Source organism: Gracilinanus agilis, chromosome 4 (assembly GCF_016433145.1).
Source record: "Gracilinanus agilis isolate LMUSP501 chromosome 4, AgileGrace, whole genome shotgun sequence".
Classification (NCBI taxonomy): domain Eukaryota; kingdom Metazoa; phylum Chordata; class Mammalia; order Didelphimorphia; family Didelphidae; genus Gracilinanus; species Gracilinanus agilis.
The window spans coordinates 508226787-508248303 of NC_058133.1; the positions used below are offsets into that span (position 1 = coordinate 508226787).

At 52.9% G+C, this 21517-nt stretch overlaps 1 protein-coding gene across 1 annotated transcript in view; it reads right to left on the reverse strand.

Annotated features, from left to right (window-relative positions):
• Positions 1 to 21517, reverse strand: part of VPS8 (VPS8 subunit of CORVET complex) — a 118138-nt gene that overhangs the window by 74433 nt on the left and 22188 nt on the right. Inside the window, exons 9-15 of the mRNA XM_044673221.1 lie at positions 20928 to 21047; positions 19851 to 19907; positions 19068 to 19150; positions 17567 to 17651; positions 16284 to 16382; positions 7155 to 7244; positions 4274 to 4320 (exon numbers count right to left, since the gene is read on the reverse strand). Of these exons, the coding sequence (XP_044529156.1) occupies positions 4274 to 4320; positions 7155 to 7244; positions 16284 to 16382; positions 17567 to 17651; positions 19068 to 19150; positions 19851 to 19907; positions 20928 to 21047 (581 nt within the window). The remainder of the gene's footprint in view (positions 1 to 4273; positions 4321 to 7154; positions 7245 to 16283; positions 16383 to 17566; positions 17652 to 19067; positions 19151 to 19850; positions 19908 to 20927; positions 21048 to 21517) is intronic.

The following is a 21517-nucleotide window of genomic DNA, read 5'->3' on the forward strand; positions in this document are numbered from 1 at the left end:
GCAAAAGGATTATTAATATGATTCTTACATGATTGCTGTGTAAAATCTAAATGAGAGTGCTTACCATCTCAAGGAGGATATGGGGTTGAGGGGAGGAAGGGAGAGAGTTCGAGACTCAATATTCTTTGAAAGATGTTGGAAACTATTTTTACATGGAATTGGAGGGGCAGAAATTAAAATTAAAAAAAAAGGAAGAAGTGGGATGATGAAGACTTTATCAGACAATATGAAGAGAGGAGGAAAGTGTTGGGCATGGCAAATAGTAGGCAACAATGGACAAAGAATGATTTTTCAAGGCCTTTCCAGGGAGGGAAGACACCAAAAGGATGGAGAAGATCAGAGCATTATTAAAAATGATGCCAACAGCTCGCTTTTTACATAGAGCCTTAATGTCTGCAAAGCACTTTCCATATATACATAATACATACGTGTGTTGTGAGGAGCACATGATGTAATGTGTGAAGCACTTTGCAAACCCTCGAGCACCCCACAATGCTGGCTATGACGGCTCTGGTTCATGCTGTGTCTGAGAAAGGACGGCTGGGGCAGGGGATGGCCAGGGCCCAAACTTTGCTCTGTGCCTGCCAAGAAGTAAAAGCCCTTGAGGAGACATCTCTCCTGAAGGGAGACGTGCTGTGGAGGAGCTGGCCGAGACAAAGAGCCAGGAGAAAAAGGCCCTGCCATGCAAACGGAGCAGAAAGGCACATGGCACCTCCATGGTACAAGGAGAAGACCGCTTTCCTTGGAGCAGAGGGCCTCCACTTTAGAGACACGGAGGCTGAAAAGCTCAGGAGGGACGGAAAGTTAAGCGGAGAAGTGGAGGCCAGACGTCATTCCAAACAAGCAGTGCCATAAGACGGGGTTTGGGTAGTTGGGCGATGGGCACAGGGAGAAGCTCCCATTCCTAGAGCATCTCAAGGTTCACCACGCACTTTCCTTCCAATAACCCTGGCGTCTGGAGCACAGAATGCAGAGTTGGGAGGAACCCTGGCAATCATCTAGTCCCCGTCCATCTTCCCATTCCCTGCTCTGGCTCCTGCTCTGGCTCCTGCTCTGGCTCCCTGGGCTTCTGATCGGTGAGGTGTCCCTTTCCAGCCTGACCCAAGGCCTCGGGATGCTGCTGCTCCTGCTCCAGCTTCATCCTGGACCACTGAGAAAATGCCACTTTCGACCCAACCTCCACTTAGCTGCCAAAATGATTTTCTTGTCCTTTTTTTTTAAACCCTTATCTTCCATCTTAGAATCAATACTGCACATTGGTTCTGAGCAGAAGCATGGAAAGAGCTAGGCGATGGAGGTTAAGAGACTTGCCCAGGGTCACCTTGCTAGGAAGTGTCTGAGGCTACATTTGAACTCAGGACCTCCTGCCTCAAAGCTTGGCTCTCAATCCACAGACCCTCCCCCCCCCCCCCTTGCTGCTCCCCTGGGTATCATTTTAAGACTTCTAGGCCATGGGGGTTAAGAGGTCACCCAGCTAGGAAGTGTTTGAGGCTACATTTGAACCCAGGACCCTTGTCTCCAGGCCTGGCTCTCTATCCATTGAGCCACCTCGCCGCCCTTTCAAAGGGATTTCCTTAGAGTGAGCTGCTCACATCGCCTACAGCCTCTGGGCCACACCGTCCTGCTCCGTGTCTCCTCACTGACCGACATCAAGGACTTCATCTCGGCCTCTTTTAGCTCCTCTTCTCGAGTCATTTATAACAAGGGGGACACACTGGGGGGGGGGGCTCCCTCGTCCTGTCAGAGATTCCTCCCCCAGGAAGGGCTGGAGGCTGCTCTCCGGCATGGGCTTCCCCTACAGGGAGGCTCCACAAGCAGAGGCTGGGCCGGCTCGGTTCCTTCCTAGCCTCAGAGTCCAGGGTATCAGCAAGCCGGAGGAATCGAGGCTTCCCCAGCCCCTCCCCGAGCCTAGGCACTAGGGGCAGCCCCCCCCCGGCCTGGGCACGGAGCCCCCCCCTCCCGGCCTGGGCACGGAGCTCTGGAAGGAGCAGCCTGACTGTGCCATGCTGAAGGCTCTTCCCTCGGAGGGAGGCGGCCCTCGTCCCAGGCCGAGCTGTCCCGCCTTCCGCTGCACCTTCCCAATAAGCTCTGGGAGCCCAGAGGCGAAGCCTAGTGGGAGCCTGACAGAGAATGAGCCTCCCAAAGCTCTATTTGCCTCTTGGTAAGCCCCTCCTTTTCCTGCATTGTTCGGTGCATGTGCGGCGAGGCTGCGGGGGGGCGGGGGGCCTCTCCCCGAGCACCACAGAGGAGGCCGGCATTTGGAGCAAACGCACGAGGCGCCGAGCAGGGCTCCCGGAGGCGGGGAGGCCGGGCCGGGGGCTGCTCTGGGGAGCCACAGAACTGGCAGAGGGAGGGCATCCTTTCGAGTCTCAAATCAGCCGAGAAATGTGCTCCCGCCGACAGCCAGGCCTTTGGTGCGCCGCCCGCCCGCCCGCCCGCCCGCCCCGGCTCCCCAGGTCTTTGTAGGTCAATTAATTCTCCGGCTCAATTATTTGCATTAAGTAGGATAATTCTGGTAACTTGGATGCGGCCCCAGAGAGCCGAGCAGGAGGATTCAGTCTGAGCCTCAGATTCCCTCGCTAAGGCTATGTACAGAAACACGAAGAAAGCAGGCCTCGGAGCCGGCGGCCTCGGAAGACACGCAGGGACGGAATTCTGGCCCCCCGCCCGGGCCCGGCCTAGGCAGAGCAGAGGGGCTTTGAGGCTCTCGGGCGGAGGACAGGACCAAGAGAAGATTGTGTAGGAGCCGAGAGGGCGCAGGGGCGCGGCGAGCCCCTCCTCAGGCTCCCTCACCCAGGAAGATGGGCCAGGGCTGACGGCAGGCTTCTGCCCAGTTCCTGAGGCCTGGGAACGGGACCCCGAAGGGGCGGAGGGGAGGGCGGGCTCTTTGTAGGGAGGGAGCCGTCTGGGGAGGAAGAACAGAAGCAGCTGCTGCCCGGGAGCCGGAAGGGCATACAGCAGGGCTGAGGCCAAGGCCCGGGCCAAGAGGACCCTTTCGGAGGCTCCAGGATGTCGGGGGAGCCACGGCCCACCAAGCAGGCGGAGGACAAAGCCAGGCTGGCCCGGTGCCCGTGGATGCCTGTCTAATTCCCATTTTAGAAAAGGAAGTCGTGGTGGGGCCGGGCCACTGCTTGGAGGCCGCAGGGGTCGGGGGTTTGGGAGGAATCTTTCCCCAGCCTTGGGCCTAAGAGCTGCTCTGGCCTACGTGTGCGCCCTGGTAGTGGGCAGGCTGTGAGACGCCCAAGTCCTGCCACCCCGGAGTCCTTGGGGACACTTTCCAGCAAACTCAGATCTGAGAGAGGAGACGGGCCGCCGCTGCCCTGGGCCTGGGTCCATCCCTCCTCCTCGGAGACTATTTCACAATCCGCCCTGGGCAAGGCCAAGGTCAGAGTGAATGACTTTCAGCCTCGGTTACCTTCTCGGTAAAATGAATAACAACAAAGTGTAGCTAGGACCAAGGGAGCTGCGGGGCCAGGAAGAGACTGCTGGGTCTGGAGGCAGGAAGACTCACTGCCCCGAGTTCAAATCTGGCCCCAGGCACTCACCAGATGGGTGTTTCAGGGCAAGTCACTGAACTGTTAGCCTCAGTTTCCTCGTCTATAAAATGAGCTGGAGAAGGAAATGGCAAACTGCTCCAGTATCTCTGCCTAGAAAACCCCAAAAGGGGTCACCAGGAGTCAGACAGCTAGATGGCTCAGTGGGTGGAACACTGGGCTTGGGGTCAGGAAGAGGAATGAAATCTAGCCTCAGCCACTTAATAGCTGTATGACCCTGGGCAAGTCACTTAACTGTGCCTCAGGGCAGGGACATGGCTCCGAGATTGGAATCAGGCAGATCTGAGTTCAAATGCAGCCTTAGACTCTTGCTAGCTCTATGGCCCTGGGCAAGTCACTTAACTTTGTTTGCTTTAATCCCTGGGAGAAGGAAATGGCAAACCAGTCCAGCATCTTCACCAAGAAAACCCCGTGGGCAGTTGGGCCCCACAGGAGCATGAACGCGTGAAGCCCAAAGGAGACAGCATATGTCGGCACCTTCTAAACCATGTAACGAGCGGCTCTTGGTCAAAGGATTTCTGGTGGGAGGCCATTTTGTGTGCACAACACGCTGAGAATCACCAGGTATCGCCAGGTTCCCCCCAGGATAAAAGTGCACCCAAAGGGCTGCCTCTGATGCAGCCCTCCTCGCGCTGATCTGCTCCCCGGCCTCCTCCCGTGCCCGCGGCCTAGGCGAGCCCTCTGGGCTCCGAGGCTCGTCTCCCTCAGCACACACATACCTCGGGTCGAGAAGGCTCCTCAGAAACTGGAAAAGCAGAAGTGGGCTCTGCGGGGAAACCGACAACAAAAGAGCATTAAAGCCAGGTGTGTCACCACGTGCTCAGTGAGCCAACACTCAGCAAGAACAAAGCGAGGCTCGGGGGCTTTGGGCTGTGTGGCCGCCACGAGGAAGTGGACAGACAAACTTTGTGAGGGTTCCAGCTCAGGAGAGGGACCCCTCTGCCTCCAGAGGGGGGCCTCTGGGAAGCTCCTGGGGATCTGGTTGCTGACTCCGAGGGGTCCCAGGCAGCTTACAAACAAAGAATCATAAGGCACCGCTCCAAATCCAGGTTCTCTTTATGCCCAGAGGAGGCTGGTGGCCAGGGCCCAGGAGGGGCTTGGCAAAGGGGTCTCCACCAACGCCATCACCCTATCTTCTTGGGACAACAGGCACTCCACAGTATGACAGTGCGGCGGATGGACAGTAAAGTGAAGCCAATGGCCTTGCCCATAGTGGCGAGTGGTGGCTCCTCTCCCATGGCGAGCGACCACAGACAAGATGGCGGCCCCTGGTCTGTAAGGAATAAGAACCCGGCTCTGCAGGTGACTACCAGGGCCCTAGGAAGGCCTGGCGGAAAGCCTTTGTCTTATCTGCTGGTTTTCTCTCTAAGGACTCCAACCTCTCCTGTGAGAGGCAAAGGCCTGGAGTTCACTGTTTCCATTGGTCCTTGGGTTTATTATCCCTTCTCCAGCAGGGGGGTGTGGAGCTGTTGTGATTCTGGCTGTGCCTGCTGGTCTGGCTGGAGATCAGCTCGGAGGGTTCTGGGGGCACCAGAGCCGGGGCACATCCCTGACCCCCAACACAGAGGGTTCATGATGATGCGCCCAAGGCTTTGTGCTCAATAAAACATGACCCCCTGCCTGAGGTCTGAAGAAAGACACCAAGGATGGGGCAACAGCCCACACTCCAATGACACTGAGAAAACACTCTGCCAGCTTCGGCTCCCCCAGGTTTGGCTGAAGACAAAGAACACAAACAGTCTGGGGGTCACTCAAGACTCCTGGGTTGGTGTTGACTAAAAGAGGAGGAACCAAAATCTTCAGAAACCAAGCCCAGCGTGGATGAGAAAACCCACCAGAGGATCACAGGGCCCGAGCTGGAAGGGGCCTGGAAAAGCATCTTGTTCAGGCCTCTCGTGTTACACAGTGAGGGATGATCTAATGTTTAGGAAGAGTGACATGCCCAAGGTCACACAAGTGGTAAGTAAATATTAGCTAACATTGGGGGCAGCTGGGTGGTTCAGTGGACGGAGCGCCAGGCCTAGAGATGGGAGGTCTTAAGTTCAAATCTGGCCTTAGATGCTTCTTGGCTTGGTGACCCTGGGCAAGTCACTTAGCCCCCTCTGCCTAGCCCTTAGTGTTTTTCCACCTTGGAACCAATATATAGTATTGGGTCTAAGATAGCAGGTCAGGGTTAAAATATATATATATTAGCTAACATCTATATAGCACTTCTTGTGGGCCAAGTACTGTGCCAAGTGCTTTACTATGAGGATCTCATTCGATGCTCACAACTGCCTTGTGAGGAAACTGAGGCAGATAGGGGTGAAGGTCCTTGCTCAGGACCACCCAGCTGGATTTGAGCCCAGTGCAGGAGCTGATGACCTCAGATTCTGGGCACACTCAGATGCCTGACCCATGCTGCAGGGTGAGAATGGCCCTAGCAGTTGCTAAGAGAAGCCAGCTGGGGATTGTCTGGGCTCTTTGCCTCCCACAGTCATACCAAGGGAGAAACTACCTTTAGTTCAGTCGTGGAGGGGCAGGGAGACGCTATGGGCCCCTGGATATTCTGTCAGAAACACCGGAGTCCAAATTTTGCCTGATACTTAGGAGCTGGGGAGCACCTTCCCATCCTGGTGCCTCAGTTTCCTTATCTATAAAACAGGGCTAATAATGGCTAAAATCCTGGCACCACTAGACCGTTGCTGGGCTTATATGTATGAAAATGGAGTTCATCTGGGAACAGTAATGCAATCTGCCCATCTCAGCTCTGGCTGGTGTGGACAGGCCACTCCTGGCCCCTTTACACCTCCATGTTATCAAAGACATCAAGGACGGAGACGCAGATCCATGGGAGCAGCAGGCCAGTGGAGAGCAGAGCTCAGGAGGGGGAGGAAGTGGTGCAGGACCAGACTTGGAAAGGCCCCCAAGGATGGCTGGGTTCATGGAGGATTTGTCTGCTTTGTAGAGATCACAGCCTTCACAGCCTGTGCCATGACGAAATGCAAGCTGTACGTGACATGGAGGAGGCCTCAGGGCCTTCTCGGTTTGGGGACCCCAGAGCCCATGGGTACCAGCATGACGTGGGGCCTCAGGATCTCAGAACACAAGTCCTCCAGTTTCCCTTAATATGGCAGGGCAGGACTATAGCAGGGCTTCTTCCCCTGAGGGCCAAAGGGACCCCCAAGACAGTCGTGGATAGATTTCAGGGAGTCCATGAAGTTGGATGGGAGAAAAGGTAACACCTTGCTTTTTACTAATGTCTAGCTGAAACCAAGCATTTCTACCAAGTAATGAAAAAATGACTCTGAGAAGTGGTCCCTACACTTGCCCAGACCCCGCCCACGGGGCCTGCCATATGAAAAGGTTAAGAGCCTTTCAATGAGAGGCCTTAAAATTCTTTATAAGCTACGGAATCCAGCCAGGGGCCACGTGCTAGCCCGCTCCCTCCCGGAAAAAAGAAATCTCTTCTTTGGCAACTGATGCTAAAGGGCAGGTCTGAGGACCTCCTGAAACTGTAACTCTCAGAAGGGTCCTGCCACGGAGGCCCAAACCTTGCCTTTGCTTCCGTAAGGCCAGTGTCTACACTCACTCTCGTTCTCAGGGAGGCATTGCATTTACCTGGAGTTTTTGAATAACTGCCTCAACTTGCCCAGAGAAGTGGGTGGCCACCAGCTCGGCTGCTTTGCAGGGGTTCAGAGACACGAGGGCCTGGATAACGAGAGAAAACATTCAATGTGAGCCGAGGTTTTTCAGCTGAAAAAAAAAATCCCCAATAAGAGGTCTGAGCTCTTCTGTGACCTACTACAAAGGGGACATCTAGAAACCCTTCCGCCATGCCTGAAAGAGTGTGGAAGAAAGCAGGCAGAAGGCCAGAAATGGGCTAGGCTGGAGTTGCAGAAGGTACTGGAGGACGTCAGAGCTTTGACTTCTCTGAGAAGAGCTGAAACCTGGTCAGAACCAAGGCAAGCTGGCCATCCTCCCATCCACACTGTTCAAGGAGTCTAAGCATCACAGACCCCGAGGCTTCACCTCATACCCAAGGCAGGGTCGTTAATGCTGGAAGAGCTGTAAACAGGCACACACAAATGCATTGTGATGGGCAAAGCATTTTGGAAAATAATTTGGATTTAGGATAACCACGTGTCTAAAATGCCACTCTGACCCTTGGCCCAGTGATCTGCAGGATTAGGGTTGGCCAAAGAGGTCCGAGGCGAGAGCCACAAAGAGCGAACCAAGTAAGCGCCCGTCTCCTGGGGAGGGATTCCAGTGGCGACGGAACATTGCTCTCCTGTGTGGACGGGAGACTAGGACGACTGCGGGGACACCTGGGAAATGAATGGACGCAGAGTGAGGAAAGCGAAGGGCACGATGCCTGCACAAACATCCCATGGAGGAGCCAACTGAAACGGGGAGCTGTGACCGTGAGAAGGACCGAAGAGAAAGAGGAGACGGGACCCTTCTGTTCTCTGCAGGGGACGGTGGCTCTGGGAGCCTTGGGGGACGAGATGATTACTGGTTTCTCTTTCCTTCATTATAAGCCATGGCTCTGCAGGAGGGGAGGGCTGGATTGGCAAATGCAGGTCATGGAAAACAAGGCATCAGTAGCGTCTGCAGAAAAGATTTAGAGCTAGAAGGGATCTCGGAGAAAAGGTCACTGAGTGCAACTTCATGTTACAGGTGCAGAAACTGAGGCTCAGAGAGGCTTGCCCAAGGCCACTCGGGTTGTGGAGCTGAAAGTAAGGATGATGAGAATGAAAAAAAGGGGGGAAAAATGAAAGGCAGATGTTAAGTCATTCAATAAACATGTCCTGAATACACCTTCTGTGGGATACAGAGAAGAATATCTTAAGGTCTTTGCCTTAAAGGACATCATGGAAAGGGGGGAGGCCTTCTTGGAGGAAGCAGCATTTGAATGAGGAAGGGTTGACCGAACCTAAGTAGGACCAGGCTAAAAAGGCAAAATCCCTCACAAGTTCCTTGTGGACAAGACAGAGAGGTGAGGACTGGGTGAAAGGGCAGTTATGTGGGCCTGACACTGGCTGGAGGACTAGACTCAGACACAGGTTAGCCTGGAGGGAGCTGGCCTGAGTACCAGGATCCAGTGACATGGCTCTCTGCCCAATATTTTTATCAGTGACATGGATGCCAACCCAGATGGCTGTGACACAAAGCCAGGAGGGACAGCAAATAACTCACCCTGACAGTGCTGAAGGCTTAGGACGCCCTTCTGAGACAGACAGCATAAACACTAGACCTTCCCTCTCACAGAGGAAGAGATAGAAGCGCAGAGGAATTAAGGGGCCTGCCCATGTTCAGATGCCACATAAATGTCAGGGCGCCATGTTGGTTGGCAGAATTGAATACGCCAATCTCTACTCACTAGACTGAGGGGCTAGAACTCGTCCTTTAAAATGTATCGGGAACACTGGAAATACCAGCCAGAACAGGACCAGTGTCAGGGGAAACATTTCTGAATGAAGGGCCAAAAACGACGGAGAGAACCGTGGGCTGTGTTCTCAGAAAGCACAGGGTACGGCCTGGCGACTGGCAAGAAGGCAGCTTTGTCCTCGGCCCCCACGGCCACCTCTGGCGAAGGATGCCGACAAGCTGGAATTCGTCTGTTAGGAAACCCCGGCATACAAAATCATCTGAAGGAGTGGGCAGTGTCTAGGCTGAAGGAGAAAAGATGTGCTTGAAGGGCTACTGAAGGGCCAAGAAGAGACATTCGACTCCTTTTCCTTGGCACCAGAGCATCGGAATGAAAAGCTTTGGAAGGCCTTTAGCTTCTCCAAAGTGGAATGAGCTGCCTTGCAGAGGAGTGCAGGGCTGATTTCTTAGGAGGGGGTGTTCTGGAGGGAGGCCTGCTGAGAGCAGTGGGGGGCTGATCTCTTCCTGAAGGGAGTCTTGCTCGGGCCTGGATGGCACATCGGATTCGTTCCATCTTCACTGTTTGAGGCAGTCTGGGAGAGAGGACTGTGTGAGCAGGGCCGTGGAAGGAGGAAAGCACCGTCTCTTTGAAGACGGGGACACGGTCCACTTAGCCTGAAGTACTAGCAACGGAAAAGGGAAGGCGATGAGCCGGGGTGAAAATATAGGCTACGGCTAGACTGCACAATGCCTCGAGGCTAAGTTAATAATAGCAGGAAACCACGAAGGTTTCTAAAAGGAGGGTGGATAGCATTAAAGCTACTTTTTACCTTCTGTGTTAGTGTCATTTCTAGACAGAAGGGTGAGACAACTAGGAGTTAAGTGACTTGCCCAGGGTCACACAGCTAGGAAAGTGTCTGAGGTCCTCTTGACTCCAAGCCTGACTCTCTAGCCACTGTGCTAGCTAGCTGCACCACTAAAGTTCATTTTTAGGAAAAGAAGTCAAATAATTGAGGGATCTGAGAGGAAGCAAAGTGGATGCAGGAGGACGGTGACTCTGTCCTGGGAACAGGCAAAGAAAACCTGAATTGGGGGGTGATAGGATGTGACAGGCAGGCAGCCCAGGCGCTGGATGCGAGAGGCGCTGCAGTCTGGGAAGCATAACGAAGGCAGCTATGAATGGGATGGAGGAAGCAAAGGAGAGGAGGAGAGAGGCAGAGAGGGCTTCACAATGGCAAGCCTGGGAGCTGGGAGGGAATCAGGGCATGAACACGCTCACGGGCAGAGTGGAGCCCAGCAAGCAGCGGGGAGAGGAGGCTGGGTGCTCAGAAGAGAGGGTGAGCCCTTTGATGCAGGCCTGAGCTGGCCCAAAGGATGTGGTGGTTGAAGCCGGGGGGCAGTGAATGTGATCCTGGAGGGAGAGAATGCAGAAAGAGGCTGGAGGGGAGTCTGGGAAGGAGGGGGGTCGGGGAAGGAGCAGGACGAAGACCAAGCAAGGATCCCTCCAGGCGGGGAGGTCAAGCGCCAAATGCGACCGAGGAGGGGGGAGATGGAGAAAAGGCCACCCGCTCGGGCCCCAAGAGGGCGTCATTAGTGAGTGACCTCTGAGAGAGGCAGAAGCTGCATGGTGAGGAATGAGCAGATGGTGGGAGAGCAGAGGCAGCAAGTTTGGGCTCCCTTGGAGAAATAGAGTAATTAACAGAAGAGGAGGAAGGCATATGCGTGGAGGGCATTTGTACATTCTAGGAAGCGGGTGGGCTTGCTTGTTTGTTTATTTGAAACCCTTAACTAAGGTAGAAGTGCGGTAAGGGCTGGGCAATGGAGGTTAAGTGACTTGCCCAGGGTCACTCAGCTAGGAAGAGTCTGAGGCCATACTTGAACCCAGGACCTCCCATTCCTAGGCCTGGCTCTCAATCAGAGCCACACGGCTTTCCTGGCTTGTTTGTTTTTTAAGGAGCAAAGAGAAGGGGCGAATCTGAGCTGCTAGGTGAAGGTGTTGCTGCTACCAGGGAGCACAGCAGACACTTAAATCGTGAATGGAGAAAGGAGGGCTAGTGGATGGAGGGGAGGGCCCAGGGCCTACGAGAGGGTATATGAAGGAGGGAGAAAGGTGAGGAACTGGTCTGAAAGGGGACAAAGAGCCCTTCCTTTTTCTGATCTGGATGAAACGATGAGAAGATGGGTGAAGAGATGAAACTGGGAAAAGCAGAGCCTGGGTAGAGGCCTTGGGCCCAGTAAGGGCCCTCTCGGGGCTGTCAAACGGGAGCCGAGGCTTCTTGCAGAGGAGGCTGAGGCCGAGAGGAGAGCATCCCTGCTTGGGGCTGGAATAGTGGAGGCTTTGATGAGGGTCAAGAGCAGGTTCATCAGCAGAGAAGAGGATGAGGAGAGGATGATTAGGACCATGATGGGGATTCTAATCACAGATGTTGGTACAGATTCAAGGTGGACCAAACGCAGTCCTTGCAACAACTCCTGAGCTCCTGACCCCATGATTGCAGCCATGGAGCTGATTGATTCTAGGATGTCCAAAAAGCTCTTGGCATGGATACAAACCACTGAGCATGGCAGGAGATCGGCTACGACTGGGGTCACGGGGGAAGGAGGGCATTCTCTGGTCAGCAGGCTGCACCGCCAGAGGAGAGAGAGGGCCTGGGCTCCACGAAAGCTCCCGTCTGGAGGCAGAGAAGAGCCCCCTGGCCAGAGTGCTGGCCTTACTTGGCATCGAGGGTATCTGAATTGGAATCCTATTTCAGACACTTGTGTGACTCCAGGCAAATCACCGAACCTTTCCCAGACTGTTTCTTTATCCATAAAATGGGGATAATGATAATAGAGCACAACTGATCCGGCTTTAGTGAGGGCCAGATGAGAAAACGTGTAAGAAATCACAGCATAAACGGGGCTATTGTCGGAGGGGGCACTGGTGGTTGGAGAAGGCCAGGGCGGAATTGGTGGCTGTCCCCAGGGGACTGCTGTGTTTCAGGAGAGGTAAGAGGCATTAATAGGAAAGTGTGGGATGGGGTGCGGGAGCTTCTTCATACAGAACCCAGGCTCCAGGGGCCCCCGGGAAAGTGAACTGGAAGAGGCAGATGCTGGGAAGTGGGTCTGGGCCGGCCTGAAGGAGAGAGCCGTGGAGGAAGCCTGGGGTGGAAAGTGTGGCTGCCCAGGAGGAAGAGAGAAGAGACTGTGGCGTAAAGAGAGAGAAGCAGAGAGGGAGAAGGTGCAGAATCTGGGCTTGGTTTTCTGAATTCTGACCATAATGGCGCTGTCCCTGGTGAAGTGGGTTTCTCCAGGCACTGGGCTCTCTTTGACTCATTTTGGGGTGCAGCTTCTTTGGTGGGTCTGTCTGCCAGTGACTCATGCCTTTGGAGGTGTAGGAGCCTCTAGATATATGACCCAAGGGACAGCAAGGGGGCTCAGTGGATAGAGCCAGACCTGGAGTTGGGAGGACTAGGTTCAAATCTGGCCTCAGACACATCCTAGCTGTGAGACCCTGAGCAAGTCACTTAACCCCATTTACCTAGTCCTTGCCGCTCTTCATCTTAGAATTGTTACTCAAGACAGAAAGTAAGGGTTTAAAGAAAAAAGAAATAAATATGACCCAAGCCCAGGTAGGGGACTAGGGCCTGGCAGGCACATGCACTCCTCGGTGCTGAGCCACAAGGCCTTAGAGTAGCCTTTGCTCCCCAATATGCCCCTTTCCTTGTGCCACTTATAGCTTCCCCCTCCTCAAGGGGCTCCAGGGCCACCTTCTATAAATGTCTCCCCTGGAGAACTGCTTCATTCTCACTAAAGGTCCTCATCTATCCCCTGGAGGAGGAGGCTCAAACCTCCCATCTCTCTCTATCTTGGGGTCCACCACCTTATCTTCGACTGCCTGCAGGAAGTGTCCATGTGTACATCCCGCTAACATGACAATCTGTCCCTTCCCCATCTCTAATCAGCTTCAGATTTTCTGCGTTGGGCCAGCTCTGGTTCCCTCCATTTGGGCCCAGAGAAAATGAAGCTACTCGTGGAGCTATGGTCCGCTCTGGCCCTACCCCACCTTTTGAATTCCCCCAGGGCAGCCAAGCCACCACTTCCCACCTCCAAGCTTTTACCTCCCTTGAATCCAGCCTATTAAAATCCAGCTTCCACTCCAATCCTGCTTAAGTGCCACTTCTTTCATGAACTACCCAGTCTTCCCCTAGCACTGAAACCAGGCCCAGCACACTGCAGGGAGAGCCTGAAGGGCCTACTGTGTGCAGAGCCCGGGAGGGCTAGGCCTCTTTGTCAAGAGTTGTGTTTCCCTTTTTCTTTTGGTGGGGAGAGTAGGAAGGAGAGAAAACAAATGCCATTAATTAAATGATTCAATTAAATTAAAGAACAAACAAAAAAGTGAGGTAGGGGGTTGACTGGCCCCCTCCACTGCTGACTAGAGCCGGGCAGAATTGCTGAACTGAACTGGAGACGTTGCCCAGAACCAAGAGGTCTTGTGTTTTCTGACATCCACACCACGTCTGCAAATGCAGGCAAAAGTAAAAATAAAAACAAACGTCTGCGAGGGTCAGATGTACAGAAAGTGGCCTGAAGAATGCAAATGTAATGAAAAAAGGAAAGAGCTGATCCGTGCTGGGTCAGAGCTAAAAGAGCCCACGGTGTCCTGGGCTTGGCGCGTCCAGAGGCCCTGCCCGATTCGGGGTCAGCGGCCCCGGCATCTCACCCATTGGGGGACGAAGGCTCCCCTCCCTCTTCCTCACCCCGGTGACTCAGTTCCTTTTATGTGACAGCTGCTTCTAAGCCCTTGCTCTCTGTATCCTCCTCACTTCTAGGGTGCACATCCAAAAACCCAACCCCAATTTTGGGAAATGTGGACCTAATGTTTACAAAGTGCCCTCCTTGGGGCATAGAGCGCAAGCTGAACAAGGGGTCCTACACCCAGAAGACTCCACAAAGCCCCGGCTTTCTCATCCTCATGCCTTTGGCCCCCAGGCAGTGACTGCTTTTCAGACCTCGGTAATTAATAAGACCTTGGAAAAAGAAGTTTGAGCAGCATTGAATGGTTTAAGGAGCTCCGAGGTGAAAAAATGTGCAGATTGAGGAGAAAACAAAACAGCCAGTTAGCAGAAATAACTGTGGTGTGGAAGAAACAATTCCTGCTTCTCCAGCATGAGCTTTTTGCTGAGGAATTGGTTTTCTTGGTGATTAATTCATCTGGAGTCACATTAGGCATCAAACAGAGGCCTCCCTTTTATTCCAGGCATTGGCAGCCCCCGCGGGGGCACCAGCCCCATAGAACCCAATGGGGGGCCCGTGACCCACACAGTTAGGCATCACGGAGAAGAGGGGGCTGAAGGAATACAGACGTGCAGGTGGCCAGCTGCCAACACCGAGAAGGCAACGGGAACGGGCATTCACTTAACAATAAAACCAGTTGGTTTACCAGCCCTTTTCTTGGGAGAGCCCTGTGGCTAGTATCCTGGGGTGGGGTTGGGAAGATCTGAATTCAGACCTTACCTCATAGTGAGGTGACCTTGAGCATGGAGTTCACTTAACCTGTGTGGAGCTCTGTTTCCTCATCCATAAAATGGGGGTAATAGAAGCAACCACGTCATGGGCCCAATCCAACAAGAAAGCAGAGGCAAGCCTTGAAGTACCACCCGAGTGCTGCCATCATTGTCATCACTGCCATTATGAAGATTCCCAGAGGCCCTGTGAGGCCGCTTTTACAGCCACAGAAGACGAGGCATAGGAAGCCTGTGACTTGTAGTCCCACCACTGGTCGGGGCAGGGAAGGCATCTGCACCCAGGCCTTGTTCTTCCTACCACATGGCTTCTCCCAAACCCAGAGGGACAAGGACCCTCGAGCCTACACGTGGCACTGCTCTTCGTGTCCTAAGGAAGGATGCCCTCCTCTGTCTCCATTAGGCCCCCGCCTCCAAGCGGACAGAGGAAGGGGGGCAGATCCTTTCTCTCCTGTCCCCCACATTCCCACATCTGTCCAAGCTTTGGTCCCGAATGGTGTCTGGGCCCTTGCTTGGATGCAGCCCTCTTCTGAAGCCTCCAGGCTGACCTGTGTCCAGGGGGAGTCTTCCTGCTCCAAAGGACGACTCCTCAAATGCGTCCTCAGAGAATCTCCTCATCCCTAGATCCTGGCTGCCCCGAGAACACAGGATGCTCTGAGAGGACTCTTATTTCTGAAAATAGGCTTCCTTTGGCATCTTTGCTCGTGTTTTTTGTTTTTTTTTCTGAAGATGATGTGGGGCAGGAGGCCTCACACATCCGAGTTCTTTTTGTTTTTTTTTTTTTAACCCTTACCTTCTGTTATAATAACAACTCTAAGACAGAAGGGGCTAAGTCACTTGCCTAGGGTCACACAGCCAGAAGTGTCTGAGGCCAGATTTGAACCCAGGTCCTGCAGGCCTGGTCCTCTATCCACTGAGCTACTACCTACCTGGCCCAGAGCAAATTCTAACAAAACTTCTGGCGTTGCTGGTTTCTGAGGCACATCAGGTTCTGAGTCTCAAGGACCAACCCAGACCCTTCTTACAGAAGACCGGTGTCCACTGACCCTTCATGTTGCTGCCAACACAGAAGTCTGGGGCCCAGCAAGTCAGTCAGTTTCTCAGAAGCCCCATCTTTCAGAAAGATGCTTCTGGAAGGGAGCTCCTGGAGCCTGGCTCCCCCAAGGCAAATAACCGCTGGGAGCCAAGCAGCTGGGTCCCTGGAAGGGGGACATGAGGAAAAGCTCAAATTTGTGACTCCTCTTAGCAAGGTCAAGTGATGGCTCATTGAAGGGAAACCTGCCATGAGGGAAGAGCAACACGGCCCTTTGGGTCAAGGCTTCCGGAGCTGCCCAAGGGGGGTGTTGGGAGTGACTTCACAAAGACCATTCAAGAAGTCCCTGAGAAACAGAGCCCATGGGGAGCAGGAAAGAATCGGGCAGAGATCCAAGGCAGTCAACAGAGACAAATAGTTCTGGCCTTTTTAAAGGACATTCTAGTGAACTTGAGTGTGTGACAGTAAATGGAGAAAATAGGACATGATGAATTTTGTCAAGATGAAATGGAATTAGTTATGACAAGTGAACCAAGAGTCCTGGGAGCTCAGTGATGGAGAACCAGGCCTAGATATGGGGGGGTCCTGGATTCAAATGTGACCTCAGAGACTTCCTAGCTGTGGGACCCTGGGCAAGTCACTTAACTCCCATTGCCTAACCCTTCCTGCTCTTCTGCCCTGGAACCAATACAGAGTATTCTAAGACAAAAAGTAAAGATTTTAAAAAGAAAAAGAGAAAAAAGAGGCCTGGGAGAGCCTCTGCTTAGCTGGCCCAAGAGCCATCCCTGGAGCCAACTGGCCACCTTTCTGAGGGGAGACATTTCAAACCGTAGTGCTATTTACCTCAATATGTTCCATGGCTTTCTGCCACACGGACTGCTTCTCCTCTGGGCTGTGCCCAGGAATGGATAAGATGTTATGAATGTAGTTAAACACGTCTTCCTGAAAGGGACAGAAAGGCCTTCAATGAGTTATTCTCAGAGACTTGTCGCAGCTTAGCTCAAGGTGGCGAGTCCATTTGGTGACTCGTCCATGTCTCCCCCTCCGATGCATCCTCTTCTCAGCTACCAAAGGGGACTTTTGTGAAGAGCAGATCCGACCCTGCCACCTCCCTGCCCCCGTTATCTGCAGGATCCAACACAAACGTCCCTTCACGGCATGCCCCCTTTCTTCTTTTTAGTATTATTTGGCCTCCTTCCCAGCCCAGCCTTACTGGCCTTCAAGCTATTCCTCACACACAAGGCTGCATCTCCTAACTCCAGGCCTTTCCTCTGCCTGTTCTCCAGGCCAGGAACAGACCCCCTCCTCATTTCTTGGAACTCTGGGTTTCATTCAAGACTTAGGCAAACCCCATCCTTCTATGAAGTAATTCCTGGCCTTTCCGGCTGCTGACAGGACCCCACAGCCCCCATTGAAAGACGACCTTGTATGCATTTGGTGACTTTTCTGGGTCTGATTGCCCACAAGCACACGCGTTATCTTCCCTACATGCCCCCTGAGGGTAGGCCCCATTTCCTTTTGTCTCTCAATCTCCAAGGCTTGGCGAATGGGTGGTATCTGGGAGGCACTTGATAACTGACAGATTATTGACTCATCAATGGTTAGAAAACACCATTTTTATTTTCGAGATGACCGTCTCTACAGAGGAAAAGCTGCCAAGGAGAGAGCAGCTGGCTAGAATGTGCACTAAGGCCATGGCCACAAACAAGTGTGGGTTAGTGCCTCCCGTCCCCCACCCTTTGGGAGCCTGAATGGAAGACCTCTAGATAGAGCGATCAAAGGCCTGGGGCGGGGGGGGGGGGGGGTCCATGAGAGACACTTTCAGATTATATGTCTGATGGCCAAGGAGAGCTGATCATCAGCAAGGCTGGAAACAATATGAGGAACTGTTCGGGCCATAGGAAGCACAGAGATTGTCTATGGAGGCTCTGCAATCAGTGTCAGTGGAGGAAGCACCCTCATCAGGAGGTGCTAGAAGCATGAAGAGAGATGGGTAACTTTACTCTAGGTACTAAGGAGTTCCTGAGGGCTGAACAGCTAACTTCCTGTTCAAAGGAGAAGGATCATATTTTCTAAGGAAATAAAAGACTGTGTGGATTAAAAGGCAGACCAGTATCTTTCCTCACCTTTCTCAGGGGGTCCCGTAAATAGCAATCGATAATCTTGTCATACTGGTGCTCTCTTTCGTACATAAATTCACAAATTTGGTAGCTGAAAACAAAAAAGAAGTCAGGTGGGTCCACTGGGCAGTAGACACTCACTTCCTAGTGAGAGGCTCAAGTCCAAGTGTTCAGAGAAGCAAGTGATCAATGAAATCTTTGACTAAATGGAGGCATAGCTGTGATCAAAGAGTTGTACTCACTTCTACTGAAAGGGTAAGTGAGGGGCAGCTAGGTGGCTCAGTGAACAGGGTGCCAGGCCTGGAATTGGGAGGACCTGGGTTCAAATATGGCCTCAGACACTTCCTAGCTCTGTGACCCTGGGCAGTTCACTTGCCCTTGTTTGCCTAGCCCTTGCTCTTCTGTTGTAGAGTTGTTTCCAAGATAGAAAAAGTGAGGGTTTAAAAAAAAAAAGAGGGGGCAGCTGAGTAGCTCAGTGGATTGAGAGCCAGGCCTAGAGACGGGAGGTCCTAGGTTCAAATCTAGCCTCAGACATTCCCCAGCTATATGACCCTGGGCAAGTCACTTGACCCCCATTGCCTACCCTGACCACTCTTCTGCCTTGGAGCCAATACACAGTATTGACTCCAAGATGGAAGGTGAGGATTTAAAAAAAAAAAAAAAAAAAAAAGAGGCAACATTGGTTCTCAAGAGCCAAGGGAGCTGAATGAAGACATTTCTGGGATCATCGAAATGGGCAAAAGCAGCTGTGATGGGTCCTCCCCCGATGGCATCCAGTGCCTTCCAAGAAACCGGCTCTTTTCTGAGGATTAAAGATGGGGAGGGGAGGTGCAGCATTTTATAGTCAAGGCAGATAGAAATGGTAGGATAATAACATCCACCTTATTTATTTATCTGCTTTATTAGCACCTTGGTCCTGTGGCTAGCGGGCCAGTCTTGTCGTTGAAAAGGCCTGGGTTCAAATCCTGTCTGATGATATCAAAGTAAAAAAGATGTGTGACCCTGGGCACATCTCGGTCTCAGGGTCCCAAGCAGATCGCCAACATTGTAAATGACAGATGAGCTGCTTGCCTACATCAGTGAAGGGAGTTTCTGTACTGGGAGTTCCCAACACTGGCCCCCTCCGTGCCAGAACCACATTGGACTTGGTCCTGAGGGGCATCATGGAATTCACGTACATTCACAACACAAGGGACCATCAGGCAGACGCTTCATTTCCTACAGGTGGTTGATTTATAACCCAAGAGGCGACCTGACTTCTGTGCCAATGCAGACGTGCCCAGGGTCTCTGGATGTGGGGCTATATTTGGGGCCAACAACTGCTACCTGCTTGGGCATTTCTGGACCAAGAGCCTAGTGCTTCCGACGTATTGTGACTGTTTTCATCTTGTCATCGTTTAACTAATAAAATCAGACTCAACAAGGCATGGCAAAGGGGGCTCCAAGCCAGAGGACAGCTGCTAACGGCGCTGGAGCCGGCCCTGACCAAAGGCTTTGTGGGACTCACAATTCAGCTCTCTCAGCCATCCGGATGAGTCGGCTCTCCTCAAACTGCACGATCCCTCCAGCCTGGAGCAGTTCTAGGAGTACCTGGAGACATCGGGAACAATATTTCTTTGAGTTTTGCTCCTCCCCCTGCAAAAGCTCTGCAGGAGGCAGCACTGGGGAACACGGGCGAGAGCTGCTGGGGGAGCAGGCCAGGGGGCAGCCATGGAGGAACTCAAGAATCCAAGAAAGGCCATCGAAGGATCGCCCCCACCTCAGTGGAGTTCAGCCGCCTTCTGGTTTGCTTTTCAGACACAAGGGAATGAGATCTCAGACCTATGACCATAATGCCGATGGCACAATATATCCATTAAAACTTCTGTAACTAAAATAAGTGCCTGCTTTGGTTTATGGAGCTCACTCAGGGAGAAGTGCTGCTGGAGAGATCTACACACGCGGCACAGGACCTGGCTGTGAATCGCCTTGGCCTGGCCACCCATAAGGCCAACCCTCCACTGGACTGGCTCTCCAAGGACGCCCAACCCCCCTGGTCACCATACCCTTCCATGAGGCAGATTTATTCCTTTCTATTGCAAACATACCCGAGCCAGCATCTCTTAAACTGCCCTTTCCCCCATTTCTGCGAGATCACTGGAGTGACCAAAGTCTCCCAAATCCTGAAGCTGACTTTTGGATACTGGCAACAGGAGCCCCCAGACACCTCCCTCCCGACAAGCCACGACTGTCTCGGGCAACGTCATCTCTCTTTTGTCGTTCAGTTAAAGGATATTCCAGAGGGCCGTACCTGTTGCCTCTCAGAGTGTCGGGAGTCGTCATCGGGGCTGCAGAGGAACTCGAGAACCTGCCCAAAAAAGATCCCTTCACTAGACCCAGCACGCACCGCACGACGCCCCAGGGATGGTCAGGAACTGGTCTCCTGTTTCCCTCGATGACCCTCCAGCCGCCCCATCGCACACCCCGCGCCCGCCTCTGTTCCCGGGTACACTGTGTGCCCAACTGAAAGGACAGATTCTCTAGTTAAATCCTAAGAGGAGTTGTCAGGCCTGAGCAGGCCCAATTCATGCTGACAGTTTAATTTGTACCTGAATCGTGTTTTCCCTGCAGTTTGGAAACATGCCGAGTTAAAGCTTTCTACCTAGTCTGAACACTGAAAAGAGCTGGGGTTTCTCCAGTCTACATGGTAGGCTCCACGATTCCGCCAGTCCTTCCATTGATTCTTTATATAAACGGCACAGAGAGCTCGGACCAGGACTCAGGATGGCCCGGCTGACCTTGCTCGGAGTAAGCGATGGGAAGGCCTACCCGGGAGTCTGTCTTCTCCCCTTTCTCCCTGGGCTGGGAGGGGGCTTTCTGATGTCTCTGAAAAGCTCAGGCCGGGATACCTCCAAGGACCAGGGCAGAGTCATCACATGATGGGCAACCAGAAAAAAAAGCGACTCTTCCCAGAAGTCCCCCTTCCAACCCTAGGGCTGACCTAGACTAGAAAGATCCTCTTTCACTCATGCAAGTTTATCCAGCTCCATATCACATTAAGGAGTTTGGCCCACTGAGAAATTCTGAAAGCCAACGAACAGGAAAAATAGCCGGTGCCCAGCTGACTCTTGCTGCTAAGACTCACATACATGGAGGCAGCTGGGTAGCTCAGTGGGTTCAGAGAGCCAGGCTACAGGTAGGAGGTCCTGGGTTCAAATCTGGTCTTAGATACTTCCTAGCTGGGGGATCTCTGGCAAGTCACTTGACCCCCATTGCCTAGCCCTTACCACTCTTCTGCCTTAGAATCAAAACACAGTATTGACTCTAAGACTGGAAAGTGAGGGTTAAAAAAAAAAACAACAAACAAACAAACAAAAGCCTCACGTACCTGGTCAAAAAGTGTCCTGTTCACAAAGAGTGTATTGTCAGGCTTGGCAAGCTGGCGGGCGAGGAAGGTGAAGAGACATCCAACTTGAGAAGGAGTGAAGTCAGAATTTTCCACCATGACCTGGGAAGCAAAGGGCCCACATTGATGCCACCTGGCTCGATACAAATAACAAGGATTAGAAAGGGGGGACTGCCTCACTGCTGAAGGGCCTCGATGACGTTTCCTCTGAATTAAAAAGACCGAGCAGACCAAAGAAGGCCTCGTCCACTGAGTGCTGCAGGGCTATTCAGGCCCAATGGGGGTGGAAAGGGCATCATGGAGGAGGGCGGATGAGGGCCAAAGAAGAACACAGTCACGTTTCCATCCAAATTCCTGGCTAGTAGCTGCTCAGAAGGGAAGCTGGAACACTCAGATAACCTAATCAGAAGCAAGGTCGAGAGACCTTATCAGCAAAGCCTCAAAGAGAGAATTACATTACACTGAAAACTAAAACTGATATGGAGAAGGGATGAGGCGCAGATCCAGCTGGAGTCAAGAGACCCGGGTTCAAAGCCTGGCTCTGACTTGCCAGCTCTGTGGCCTTGGCCAAA